Source organism: Metarhizium robertsii, assembly GCF_000187425.2.
Source record: "Metarhizium robertsii ARSEF 23 chromosome Unknown MAA_Scf_1, whole genome shotgun sequence".
Classification (NCBI taxonomy): Eukaryota; Fungi; Ascomycota; class Sordariomycetes; order Hypocreales; family Clavicipitaceae; genus Metarhizium; species Metarhizium robertsii.
In genome coordinates, this window is record NW_011942149.1 from 3,837,773 (window position 1) to 3,851,719 (window position 13,947).

General features: G+C 53.5%; 4 protein-coding genes across 4 annotated transcripts; 2 read left to right on the forward strand and 2 right to left on the reverse strand.

The window, feature by feature from the left end:
- Positions 1-3,739: 3,739 nt before the first annotated feature.
- Positions 3,740-4,219, forward strand: MAA_10692 (ubiquitin-conjugating enzyme; the record flags this gene model as incomplete). Its single annotated transcript, XM_011412410.1, has 1 exon — positions 3,740-4,219. The coding sequence occupies one exon, from the start codon at positions 3,740-3,742 to the stop codon at positions 4,217-4,219; it is 480 nt and encodes a 159-aa protein (XP_011410712.1).
- Positions 4,220-4,743: 524 nt separating this feature from the next.
- Positions 4,744-5,520, reverse strand: MAA_10693 (uncharacterized protein; the record flags this gene model as incomplete). Its single annotated transcript, XM_011412411.1, has 1 exon — positions 4,744-5,520. The coding sequence occupies one exon, from the start codon at positions 5,518-5,520 to the stop codon at positions 4,744-4,746; it is 777 nt and encodes a 258-aa protein (XP_011410713.1).
- Positions 5,521-6,773: 1,253 nt separating this feature from the next.
- Positions 6,774-7,976, reverse strand: MAA_02363 (UPF0665 family protein c; the record flags this gene model as incomplete). The annotated part of the gene is made up of 1 exon (XM_007820361.1): positions 6,774-7,976. The coding sequence occupies one exon, from the start codon at positions 7,974-7,976 to the stop codon at positions 6,774-6,776; it is 1,203 nt and encodes a 400-aa protein (XP_007818552.1).
- A 772-nt stretch (positions 7,977-8,748) lies between these two features.
- Positions 8,749-9,414, forward strand: MAA_02362 (cytidine/deoxycytidylate deaminase family protein; the record flags this gene model as incomplete). The annotated part of the gene is made up of 1 exon (XM_007820360.1): positions 8,749-9,414. One exon carries the CDS (start codon positions 8,749-8,751, stop codon positions 9,412-9,414), a length of 666 nt encoding a protein of 221 aa, XP_007818551.1.
- Positions 9,415-13,947: the final 4,533 nt, after the last annotated feature.

Consider the following 13,947-nt stretch of genomic DNA (forward strand, 5'->3'; position numbering starts at 1 on the left):
AGTACATAAAAATATATTAGTTATTAGTACTTATAAAAAAGTATCTTTAAGTATCCTCAAGTATCATAAAAAAAAAGTAGATTAAATACATCAATTGGACCTGCGCACATGCAAAGGGATAGTCGGCGCATCGGGGAGGGTTATTCGGACGCAAGACGGAAACGTTGGAACAATTTGGCGACGGAAATAAAGCGGGACCCGCGGCCAACGGACGGCCAACTTGAAAGTTCCAAAACGCTTGGTACTAGTAGCAGTACTAGTAGTACTAGCACTAGTCCTAGCACTAGCACGTACTCTGTCGTTACTAGATGAGTCACCGACGGTCCTTGTCTAATCAATCAATCAACCAACCAACCACCAACTCAATGCTCCATCGAGGCATATCCCCCCATGACCAGCGATGGATTTGACGCTTCACAGACCATGGCGTGCATACACAGCACATGCGTGTCATGTCTGTGTAGTAGCTAGTGAGTCACTCGGAGAAACACAAACAAAGGGGACCATGCAGAGAGGTGACTCACACCGACCACTGCCAACTCGCTGTTGGACTTGCTTCTTTGTCTGTGTGTTTCAGTTCCCCGGTGATGGCAATTGGTACCCATGGACAGCATCCAATGGCATTATAAGTTACCCTGGCACGGACCAGCAGCCACCAGCACAGCACGTTCATTGTCCAAGGGGGGACAACGAATGTCTTTGGATGAGGACTGGCTCGTGGAGACTCCTCTGCCATACAATCTTCTTAGGTAAGCGAGTCTCCACGAGCCACTCAGCATCTAAAGAGATAGGCTCGTTACCGAGATTCAACCAGAACTTGTCCCTTTATTCACTCATCGACCATGTTCCGTGAGCCTGTACATATACCCTAGCCCAACAAGACACCGGCTGTACCATTGTTGGTTTCACCGGGCACGTGGTGGCTTGCCGTATCGCGGGCGCCAATGTTCAACGCCACGTGATGGACTTACGGTAGCGAAAAGAAAACGTTGAACCGACACGAGTGCTCATTTTGGTACGAGCCAGTATGCAGCATGTCTCATGCCTCGAGTCGTCTCTCTCTCAGGGCAGTACTTGGCTGCCGCGATAGACGGATATAGCAACCCTACATATGTATGTATGTACCTTTCAGTCAGCGCAAGAAACTATCAAGGTTTGCACTCAGCGCTAATATTACTGCTTCTAGACTTGGTGGCTTTAACTCCATGTCGCGGTAACACCTGCATTGGCTTCCCTTCCAACCCTCGTCTTCAAGCGTCACACCCATACCCAATGCAATGCCAGTTCAGGTGCCGGGGGCGAAGCACCCTTGGCCAGTCGAGAGCCAACAAGGGACCTTGTCACCAACCAGCATTTATACTCCGTATTACTCCGTACTCCTTTCGTGCCGGCTACTGCACCCGAATACCCCCTCCCGCACGGAATGCGTCCGGTTGGCAAGGACAAGGCGAATGCCCTCTTCGCCCCCCTCGGCTGGCCGCTTACGACTTTGGCTTCATCTGTATGTCTACCGCTGCCCAAAAATAGAAAGAATACAGTTGCGAGGCAGACCAAATCTTGCATCTCAGTGACCTGCATCGCGCCCGTTAGAGCAGCCCAGACAGACGGTCGGCTTGTAAACTGGATAGCTCCGCCTGCAGGGGCAAATATGCATAGTTCATACATCTTATAGAATGCACTTGTGTTCCATGGCATTTTATCTGATGCACCGGGGTTGCATCAAAGGCAGCATCTTCAATACATTTCAGGCCTTGCAGCAGATGCCTAACCGCCGACATACAGGCGGCAACAAGCGTTGAACGAGCGCAATCTCTGCTATTTGCACTCTGCAAGGGGAAACACGAGAAACCGGTGGTGGCCGTGGGATCCGCAGAAGGAGAGCATCCCGGTACCATAAGAGACGGGACACGTATCTCGGGTAGAGCCGATAATCTGGATATGCATCGGGTATTCATCCTCTGCCGAATACCCGGGCTTGAAGGAGACGTCTCTCTTGTTGAGCGTATCTCGCGCCGTACAAACGGCCGAAAAGCCAGCAACGCCCCGGTTTATGCTCCATGTACGGAGTAATACCTATGAGCAAGGAATCTTGTGCAGACGGGATAGTATGGTCTCTGGTTGTATCGGTCTGAGCCTCTAGCCGATGCTTCAATCTCACATTTCGTCTCCGAGTCTACAAAGTCACCCCAGTCACCGATGGCCCCATGTGGATGCTCTGTTGCAGATGTCTTGTTGCGTCGCATTTGCGGTGAAGATGAGCTTGTAAGGGAACCCTACCTTCTAAGCAGCTTCGAGGCCTAGAATTTTATATCTGGCCGCACACATGTTATTCTTTCAGACATGTAGTGTCACGATTACAAGAGGAATTCTATTCTTGAGTAATAAATGTACTGTATTGTCGTCTGTGAGTCAAGGCCTTTATCTTTGTATCAATACTTGCAGCTTCACGCGGCTCCGAGTTGTTCCTCCCCAGGCGTCCGAAACTTGGCCGAGTTATTCATGTTGGACTGAGTGTTGAAGTCGTTTAAAGGGTCGTGTGTTCTAAAGAATTGAATCATGACATGCCATCAAGAAGCAGCTCGGGCTATACTTGGAAGCCAACACCCGGGCCCGGAACTACTTGCTTTCACACGGAAGCTCTGTGTGAATCGGGGAGACACGCCAACTTTGGTCAGACCTAGTTATTATTCCTAATTGGTTGAACCTGCTACGCTCCTGGGCAGTCCAGACAACTCCCGTTGTGCTAGCCCAAGCCAGGTCCAAATAGTCCGAACTTCCCGAGCTCCCGCCCAGCCACATAGTTGTCAACCCAGCCCTCTATAACGACTATTGACCTTGCTGCTACATACTGTCAGAGTTGACAGCAAACTGTGGCAAACATGGTCAGTACTGAATTTGGGTCAGAACTCGGGCTTCCGGTGTTCCTACACCATCTCACCCGCGACATTGCCGCACACGAATTGGCACTGCTATTTGATAAGCCAGCTCTGCGCCTAGTTGACGCCAGATAATGTGATTGGGTTTTGGGCCGGCAATCTCTCGGAGTTCGGGGCCTGGTCGGAGCTGTTGAATTGCCTGGCGGCCCGGATTTAACATGGTAATATATCGTCGGATGACGGCAAGATAGTTATCGGTCTCGGCCATCAAACGTCAAGTTATTCTCAGGGAACTTGCATGGCACGCATCGGGAACCCACGGCTTGCGGGTGTCTCGGCGGTTGACGTGAATATAAGTCGCGGACTATCTTATACTATTAAAAGCCCATTCACATCCCCGGCAGGACTATTACAAGTCTTTTCTGAACGAAGCGACAATTACTGCTAGTTGGCGTCCCCGTCTTCTCATGAATACATGACCTACCTTGTCGGAAAGTACCCCAATTCAATCAGACATTATCCGCACTCAGGCACTTGACTGAAACTCCTGGTTGCCATGGATGGATCTTTACCAGATGGCCACGGATTCAACCACGGTTCCAACGTGGAACGATGCGTGGGCTCACTGGCCGGTACGATGACGAGCATTCCTCTTTATGAGCCTCGCTTCACTCGTAGAAACGGGACCTTGCTAACGGCCAGCAACAGGAATGGCATCCTAGCTCCTACAGCTCGCACCACATAAACCCAGACCAGACGCCCGTCTCCAATACCATCTTACCCAACGACTACACATCATATTACCCCCCGTGTAATGTAGATTCAGCGCCCTGGGACCCATACAACCTCGATGCTTTCTTGTCATGGCCGGCCGAGCCGGAAGTACGCAAAGGACACGCGAGCTGGCTCATGAATCTGCCACATTACTCGCCGGCCGACTCAGCACTGAGCGACCCCCAGCTCCTGCAAATGCCAGAAGCTTCCCTTCCTGCGCCGCCGCTCGAAACACCACGCCGCCCCAGCGCGAGCCAGGCGCCCGGCGGTTTCGGCCTCACCCCCGAAAGACCGTGGCCGCCTTCGCCCTCCGCATCTGGCGCATCGTCCCCGGCGGGCGGTGCGGGAAACAGGCCCAGCGGCAGGACGCCGTCCAAAAGGGGGCGGGCGAGTCGGCGCTCCAAGTCGGACGGCGGCGAAGCATGCCCGCGTGGCACGCCGGCAGCCATCAATCGGCACGGCAAGGCACATTTCCGCGTTTGCCACAACGAGGTGGAGAAGAACTACCGCAGCAGGCTGAGCCACGACTTTGGAATGCTGCTCGACGTGCTCGTCGACTGTGCGGATGATCAGGACTTGTCGTCTGTGGGACTCACGGCCGGGACGGAACAGAGCTGGAGCAAAGGGTCGATACTGAGGCTAGCTAGACGCAAGTTGCTGGCACTGCAGGTCCAAGATTGTTAGATTGTTGGTGCTGGAATGGAAGATGAGCATTCGCAATGGAGGCACTGGGCTGTGCGTGTCGAGTGAGTCCACCGTCGATTTCACTTGCTGCTGGTTATAACTTATCAGTGACGGTCGTGACTCCATTTACGCTGTTGGATTGATGTGGTTGTATTGATACAAGTGTCGTCTTGCAGCTAGGGAGTAAACCGAGTGTGTGTCCTTGATTGAATCCATGTAACTACAGAGTTGGAACTTGGGCCTCCTTTATAGAACTTCCGGCCAGATATCGCTCTCGGTGTATTTGAACTTTCTTCCCAAGGATTCATCTAGTATTGAAGCCATGTTTCAGCTGTAGCCAACTTATCCGTTGAAAAGCACCTCGCAATTTCGTAAAGTACACACTTCCATGGATGCTTTTGCCGTTCCTTCAAGCTCTCCGATCACACTCAGGAGCCGTCCGCACACGACAACCAACATAAACCAAATGCCCATCGTCACCTACCCTAGCAATATCCCATAGCCGGTGATTCACAGGCCCCCCGCCACGAATGCCCAAGTGCTCGACCTTGCACCCCTTCACCACCAAGACATCGGCAATCATGCGCCTGTGACACCGCCACCACACAGTCTCACTACACATGATGGCGACCCTTCCGTTCCCACGGTCCCGCGACTCCTCTGCCAGGCTTCTCAATTCTCTCACGCCTTCGAGGAACGCCAACGTGCTCATGTATCCCGCAAAATGTCTAAAAGCCGCAACCCGTATGGCCGTGTGCTGCTCGACGCGAGGCTGCACCGAGCCGCGCCGGCCTCCGAGGGCGTCGCCAAGCCATACATAGTCCACGTTGGCTGCCCGCAATTCCGCCGAGCAGACGAGGCTGTCACGGTTGAACTGGGGGTTTGCACGGGATCTAGGAAAGGACCGAATATCCACGAGTTTGGCCACGCCAGCGGACTGGAGGACGTGGACGAGGGCGGCGACGGTGCGAGTGCCGTGTCCGACGGTGAATATCGTAGGACACGGCTCCGAGCTTTCCCCAGAGACCTTCTCCCGACTCGTCCGGCGTCTCTGAGAACTTAGTGCACAGTGACGACCCTCAGCCTCGCTCGGATGCCTTTGTTTCTGGCCATTCTGATGGCTACGGGCTCGGGTCATGGATCGAGTCGACACCCGTTCCTGGACTGCACTTGACGCTGGGCTCATGATTCTGGGACTCGGTAATTCCAGCCGGGCCAAGTCTACGCCAGAAATGTAAGTCGCTTTCCAAAAGCCCAAGTTTCCATAATAAGTACAGGCACGCCAAACGGACAAATATCGGTCTACCCTCGGACTCTGCCGAGGCGGGAGTGGCATACACTTTGCAAACACTATATTTCACAGTCCCTTCAGACCTGGGATTCGATGGATTTCTCCTCGTCAAACGGCAATCAGACGTCCACTCTGCCCATAGCACGCTCCCGCCATCAAGGTACCATGAAGTCGCCGTGGTGTATATCACAATATTCCAAGAGGAACCAGCCGAGCGTTTCCGAATTACGCCCGCCGCCATTTAATCCCGACAAGCTACCCGTCCGAAAGCCGCTTCCCAAAAAATTGCAGGAATTGATGGATAACGATGAGGAAGACGTGGTAACCGTCGTGCGATTGACCACGACGTAAGACTGCTTTATTCTCCATCTCAAAACAGACACCATCTTTATTTTGCCAGGCTTATCCGTCAAGTTGCAAACTGGAGGGCAAGACAGTCCGCACGTCGTAAATAGCACCAAACCGTCATTCCATCCGAAACCACCAGCTTACTGGTCTCTGGCCACCGTACGTTAATTCTTCCTCCCTCAACGTCTTGCCGCAGCTAATGCGGACGAATAGCAATGTGGCACAGCTTCAAAATAAGATGAACAAAGTGGACAAGTTGTACGGTGACGTACAAGGTATTTCATTCATGCTACGAGTCTATAAAAACGATTCGAATGCGCCCATGCGCCTTGCTTCACCCCGGCCAATAAACTATCCCAAACACTGTGTAACCAGATTGTTTTAGGTAGAGCATAATCCCATCCCGTCAGGGTCTTTGAGGATTCTTCAAGTACTGCGAATACCAATGGCAATAATCTAACCTTGTGTGAAACACAGCTAGTGTTGGACAGAGGCTGGGCTAACACTCCCGAGCTCATTTGGTGCCGTCCCCATTCATAGTAGCTGTGAGTCCTGTGACAGACGTCGTCTGCATTTCTTGCGTTACATCGATTCCTGGCATTGGTGTTCCTTGCTTTTGCAGGTGTCACAAAGCACCGAGACTGACCTAGTTGTATTACTTCGGGTGTGTGGACCACAGAGAGCCAGCCACCAGGCCGTAAATACGGATCAAAGCATCGACAAAGATTGTCGTCCTTGGCGATACATGTACTGACTCTTTGTCATACGAGCTTCAACGAGTGACACACTGCGTCAGCCGTTTATGCCTTTGCCTTTTCGAAAAGGTACATTTCTACCGATTCGCATTCTCCACTCAGGACAGGAAGCGACAGGACTTGTTTCTCTTCCCTGGTCCAACCGTCTGCAGCCATAAGGTCGAAAAAAGACCGCTCCGACGCGTGGCGTGGCTTTGTCGCAACGAATACTTTTGTTGAAAACGTCTCATCATCGGCAGTGAATTCCAGGTTCGCGCGGTGAATGGCTGACAAGGTGCCGACGAGGGCGGGGAGCATGTCGACGTTGTACGTACAGTCGCTCAGCATGATGAGATCCCAGCGCCGGTACTGAATCTGTCCTTGAAAGCTTCCGTCCTTGGCCTCGTTCCAGTCGAGGTTCTGATACATGACTTGTGCATAGCCGAGATCCGAACCAGAGCGAAGCTGTTGCAGGAGCCCAATGTTATTGCGCACTCTGCCTTCTGCTTCCTCCACGTCCGTCATCAAGATTGTGCATTCCCCCGTGTCTCTGGGATAGACGGCGCAGAGACCAATGCCAAGAATTCCCACACCACAGCCCAGCTCAAGAACGCTGACGCCGTCCTTGTTGTTGAGGATGCTGAGAAGCTTCTTCATGCAGGGATGTTGGCTAGTTTCGAGCTTGGGGAACTTGTAGGCGCCGACAACGGCACAGAGCGAGACGACGCCCGCATCCCAGATGTGGCGGGCGATGCTTTCACCAATCTCCTCCTCGATCTCGAGAAACTGTGCTGGCTCGGTCGGAGCCGTCAGGCGAATACGGCGAGTGGACACGTCGAAATCCACCTCGGGGCCGCTCATGCCGACCCAAACAGGCACAATGAGGCCATTCGCGTGCTTTTTGGCGCGTTTTATGGACGAATTGAGAATGCTCTCAACCTCATCGCCCGACAGGTCCGAGTCGGGGCTGATACACAGCTCAACAGAGTCTCCATTTATGAAAGCCTGCTGAATCATGGGAGGAAACTCAAAAACAGGTTTACACACCCGTCTACCAGCCTTCCACTGCAGGGCCCCCCTCCTGGTAAGAAGGCATGATGAATTCTCCGACACTGAGGTGACATGTGCCGTAACCACCAGGTCAATAGCCTTTTCCGGGCACAGAAATGACTCCCCCAGGTCAGTCGTGATTGTGAATACTAGCTCTGCTTGCATGCCCCCCTCGTCAACCTGCATTCTTGGAGCACGCAGCAGTCGAATGTAATGCATGGTGATGCGAGGCCGGTGACGGACGAGTCACCACGGTGCGGAATTTCGTAGTTTGCGTGTGCGGGTTCTCTCAGCCAGTCTGGTTGCAATAGGTACAGTACAGGCGGAAGAATAAGTTAAGAAGAGCACATGATTAGGAAGGGGGGGGGGAAGTTGAAGAGATTATATACAGCCAAGCTGAGCACTGAACACACGGGACACGATGGATCGATGGATAGAGTGTCAGTGAATAAGGTTTGAGGATGGCTTTGAATTCGAAGGCTCAATCGGAACCTTGTGCCAGAGGGGGCCATGACGATTGATTCTCTACGGCCGCTTTGGGCTTAGTCATGTTTTTTGACATGCTATCCATGCGCATGAAAGTGGCAAGTGGCAGAAACTATGAACCGTCGCCCCGGGGCCATTGCACGCCGTCAACGCCAAAGGAGAAGAAGCTTTTTTGATTCTTTGAACCTGCATTGAGGGCTATGAAATCAACCCGCACGATGCGCGCTTCTTTGTCACACCACCGACTGGTGAATCAAGGCGGAGGTCGCCGCATGCTGCTGGTCCTGCGGTGATCGCCGCCATGAAAGGCCGCAATCGCCTACCCCAGAGTCCAGAACGACCACCTAACCACCGCTTGGGTATCAGACCCCGCGGGTCAATACTCAAATACAACAGGTATCGCGCCTCCATCTACGGCAGACACAAAAGAATGGACAAGCACGAGAATCCCCATGTTTCGACTATTCATTGCCGACGAAACATACTTGAAGTCCACTCCACAAAAATGTCTCCCGCCGCCACCGCCACCACGTCTGAGCTCATCGCGACGCTTCTCAAGACAGTCGAAGACCGCATTGTGCCTCTCACCCAGCAGGGAGTGGCCTCTGGCTCAAAGGTATTCGGCGCGGCCATCCTGTCCCGCTCTACCCTCCGCCCATTGACCGTGGCCACCAACAACGAACGGGTGTCTCCCCTGCTACACGGCGAGATTAACTGCATCCAGCAGTTCTTCACCGTCGACTACCAGGATCCCACGGCGCGGCCTGATCCACAGAAGGATTGCATCTTCTTTGCCACCCATGAGCCGTGCAGTCTCTGCCTGAGCGGCATTGCGTGGTCCGGCTTCAACGAGTTTTACTACCTCTTCACCTACGCGGACAGTAGGGATCTGTTCTCCATCCCCTACGACATTGACATTTTGGAGTCGGTCTTTAGAGTGCAGGGCGAGGAGACCGACGAGCAGGTTCACAAGAGAGCGCTGTACAATAGGGCGAACAAGTTTTTCAGGGGGCGATCTGTCGAGAACTTGCTGGACGACTTGCAGTGCGAGGCGGAGAGGGAGACGTGGCGGCAGGAGATTCAGAGAGTCAAGGACTTGTACAGTTCGTTGAGTGAGACGTATCAGAAAGGAAAGGAGTCTGGTGCAGAGAGTTCCAGTGTGTGGAAGTAAGAAAATGCAATCGACTACCGTGTTGTTGCGTATAGTATAGAGGTGAATGAATATAGTTGTTGTCAGAGTCTAGGCACAGGGTCCAAATCTCATAATGTTGAAGATGGTCATCTGTAAGATCCATCGTTCATCGGAGGAACAGAGGAAGCACCTGACCGAGGTCAATTGTAGAAGTTTGTCCCTCATCGACAGAGGTCAGACAGCCCGGAGCGTCTGTACGTGCTGTTCTCACAATACGAGACAATCATGTAGGCAGGCGTCTTGGAGCGAAAGTCACTTGCAGGCGTGATGGCGGCAAAGTAACGCCTCAAACTTGGCTTTTCATCCTTTGCTTCTGACAATGCAAAGCACATCCATCTACAACTCGTAACAGACTCTTGGCAGTTTAGGACAATCAAGTCGCATGCGCTTTGTTGCTGAAAATCAACACCTCGAATCGAGCCAGGCTGATCTCAAGACAGTACAAATAGCCTCAACCCCGTCGTCCACCATCAACACCGCAGTAAACTAAACATTCCTCCACTCTCCCGCCACCACCGCCGGCCCGGAAGCCAAACGTCATCTCCACACCCGGAAGCAGACATGCCCCGGAACCTCCGAAGCTTCAGACCACCAAGGGAGACATACCCTAGGCAGGTTGGCCCTGGTCTCCAAGTTACTCCATCTAGGCCGGGCCCAACAACTCGGTCGTCGGCCGGGGTAGCATGGCGAGATTTGCCAAAGGGGCCGGCCGTATTGTGCCACCTCTGGACATCGTCGCCGGTTGCGGCATAACAAGGCTTACGAGATCCTGCCAGCACCACGAGGTGGTCATGCTTGCATCAGCAGGGTGATGGGACAGGCCCGAGATGTACCGTGGGTAGGATTGCATACTAGGCGGCATGGGCGCATTTCCTGCCCCTTCTAGTATGCTGTCATCTAGAAATGTAGTCCTCGTAGCCGGGCGACATATACATACGTGCCCCGGGCCTTCTCAACAAAGAGCGATCCTATCACTGCAGCTTTTGGGAAGCACAAAGGGCTTATTGAACAAAATTGACTCGGCAGTGTGTCCTCAACGACGACGGTTTAAATTTTCACCCGTGCAACACGCGCACAGTCGCCTCAAACGCCTGCCTTTTCACGTATCACCGCCTGTAAACCCGCATGACGAGGCCATGCCCTCTCGCCCGGCTGTAGCACCGGTTTAGCCATGCGGACAAAGTTACACGGCCGCCCGCCTGTTGCGCAGAGCACAAAGTCCTCCCATGTACCGAGTCGTGGACCACCCGAACACATGGCTCTTCGACCTCAACAAGGGCCACGTTGCGATCCGTGAGGTCAACCCACGGGCCGCAAAAGCAGCCTCAGGAAAATCCGGGACAAGGGGTGGAAAAAGATGGAAGATGCGAGGGTGCAAGATGACTGGCGGGCACATCTGCTGTCAACCGTTCCCTGCCATCGCACGAGCACACACGAGGCAATCTCCTGTGCTTACGCCCGGCATGCTCGCCTCAGCACATGCTGATTGCAGTTTGCAGAGCTGAAGAATCTTATGAAAGACTCGCTGCAACCCCGTCATGTACAACATTTGAGCTCTACTCCGTACGGAGTACAGCAAACCCCTTTCGTCTGTGGAAGGGGGGAAAGACGTGCATTCACCCCATGTTGGTTGGTTCGATGGGAACCACACCCGCTGTCTCCCGCTCCATCACGGACGCAGGTTGACGTTAATATGGATGTATGTCATGCAAGCAGTTGCGCATCAAGCGCACTTTGCAAACTCCTCTTTGGTTCGCCTTGGGGGCCGGCGGCCTGCAGCAGCTTCTAGACCAATCTTCTCCGCAGCTGCCCACGCGAAAAAAAAAGGGTTGGCACTTGGGCAAGAGACAACACGAAGATTGCGCTTGTGGTGGTTGGCAGAAAGAACCCGCTCCCATCCACCGAACGGTTATCATACCCGAAAGCGTGAAGGTTGTCTGACGGGAAACGAGGAAAAAGTCACACTGAGGGTCAGCAGACACGACCCTCAGAAGTTTCGCGCCATGATTTCACAGCCTTTTTTTTTTTCGACAGGGACCAGGGGTGGGCATTTGGATCCGGAAGACGGATCGTGGAGATGCCATACGCAATGACGGTGTTCATTGTTTCGAATATCGACTATGCGGCACGGAGTACGGAGTACATGGGAGCTGTTTTACCAGTTAGCTGGTATCGCGGCACATGGTTCTTTGGAGGTGCTCATCCCCCGCTCCTCACTAGGCGTTGGCCGACGATGGGGGGAACAAGCAGGGAACCCGAGTGTTTCTAGCCTTCGCATTTGCTGGGCAATAATTGTTGCAAGTTGGCCGGGAAGACGCTAACCAATGCAAAACTCGATCCAGGGTCCGGATGATGGAAAGGCGTCTTGGGGCGTGACGACGAGACCACCAACCACCAAAGGAATGAGGGGGCAAAGACCAGGGGAGTGTGCATGACCAAGACCATTTGCTACAAAAGCTGGTGGCTGCTTGCTGCGACTAGTGCAAAGCAACCGTGGTTCGTCGGCTATTGTCAAAGACAGAAGCCAGAGCCAGACAAGAGAGAGGGGAGAAGAGGAGGCTGGGGGCTGGGCAAGATGGTTGAAGCGTCACTCGAGGGTGACATGAAGGATCCCACCAATCGAGCAACGACCACAGCCATTACCATGTGTGAAATGGCTCAAGTCATCACATCAACTCCGTACTCCGAGTCGATTATTAGCCGCCTGCGACTGTACAACACCACCAGCTCTAGGCTCGTCAACCACCAGCCCAAGATTTTCTCAGCCTCGAGTCACGCATCGCCTTTCCAAATCCCAACGTCCAACCACGTTCCCGCAACGCACTTGCAGCGGTCCAAAACCGCAGCAGACCATTGTAGTTGCGAGACATGAATACGTACTCCGTAGGCCAAGAAACTAATCACTAACCGTCTACTCCGTGCGTTGTACTCCGTACCGGCGCACCAACAAAGTCATGCTGAAGAGCCATCTCCGCATCTTGGCCCAGCTGAGCGACAGAGAGCCTCCAGCCAAGCCACCCGAGACATGCCTGCAGCCACGCGCCTGTGTGACGAATGGCAAGCTCCCATTCTCAGGCGGGCCGCGGTTCGTCGAGCCCCTTTGTGCATCTCTGTCCAAGGACAATGCCTGTCAGGACGGCAGGCAAAGGCGTCACCTCTGCAGGTTCACAACAGCACAGTCAGACTCGATATTTCACAGCTTCTTTCTTTTTCACCATCTCGCCGCCCAACCGTGAGAAAACAAAAAAAATAAACACCCCCCCAAAACAGAAGGGGGGAAAGGGTATCACGACTCAAGAAACAGTACTCCGTACATAAACGCGTTTGACTCGTGCCGCACGCCAACAGCCGGGCACGCACACCCTTGCCATCTCCTCCGTAGCACGATCATTTCCAGACAACAACCAGCCTCAAGCTCCCTCGAGGGGAAGGCATCACGCTGGCAAAAGACCGAGCTCGCAGCCGTGCAGGAAACTTGCATCTACGCCCGGCAGCGTGATCTCTCCCCAAGGTGACCTCCCGGCGGGCCATCGCCGTCCGCGAAGCCATTCGATGCCGCCCATCGTGCCACAAGCAGTAACCAAGCCTGTTCGTTCGTGCTCTGTTACATACACGCCGGGAAGCGCCTCGTTCATGTTTTCCAGCACAAAAATAATCAATGGCCTGTGACTCTGTCAGTGGCAATTTCACTTTCACAGGCACTTCCAGCCCAGGGGTTGCCGCTACAACTCTGACAGCGTGGACCAGATACGGAGTAGTACCCTGCTGAGGCTTCCACGTTTCCTTTTTGTCTGTTTCTGCCCCCCTCCCCTCCCCTCCCCGCCTCGTCAAACACCCGTAGATGGTCCAGGCTGAAGATCCCCTCATTTCGACATGCACGCTCGGTCGCCTCTTGTGCCACCAGATAGATGCCAGTGTACCATCGCCGACCCCGCTCGAGGACCTCGACTCGACTCGATTTGATGCAATCGTTGATGGGGACCCAGGCGCACTCAGGGAATTAATTGGCGGCCTGGCCGGAGGGTTGCACCGGGCGGGCCTGCAAGGGGCGGCCCGGCGGACGGTCTAGCAGTGGTCGCATTTCGGTGCAAATGACCCATTAGTTTACTCCGTACGCTGTGGTCCGTATTGGACGCGGCTGGGGAGATGAAGATGCATCTTCGGTCACGTTCCATCACTGACTGGCAGTGACTGCGTGGCGTCAATGGGAGGCGCTACAAGGCCGACATTGGTATTCATTCATGTCTGGATCATCACATCACGGCAAAACAAGTAGCATCCGAAAACAAGCTTTTGTCTAGTCTAAAATCCATTTCCCTGCACTACATAGCTATCCGTTAACTAACATCTTTCCAAGGTATGACACACCTTGTCCCTCTGCTCATCTGTGCGCAGCTTCCTCGCCCGATTCTGCGACGCTTGAAATGAAAACGTTGGGTATCTCTAGATAGTGAAAAAAAAAAGTCCCGTGCTCCAAGTCCCTTCTGCGTTTGCATTGCTGATAGTACAGGT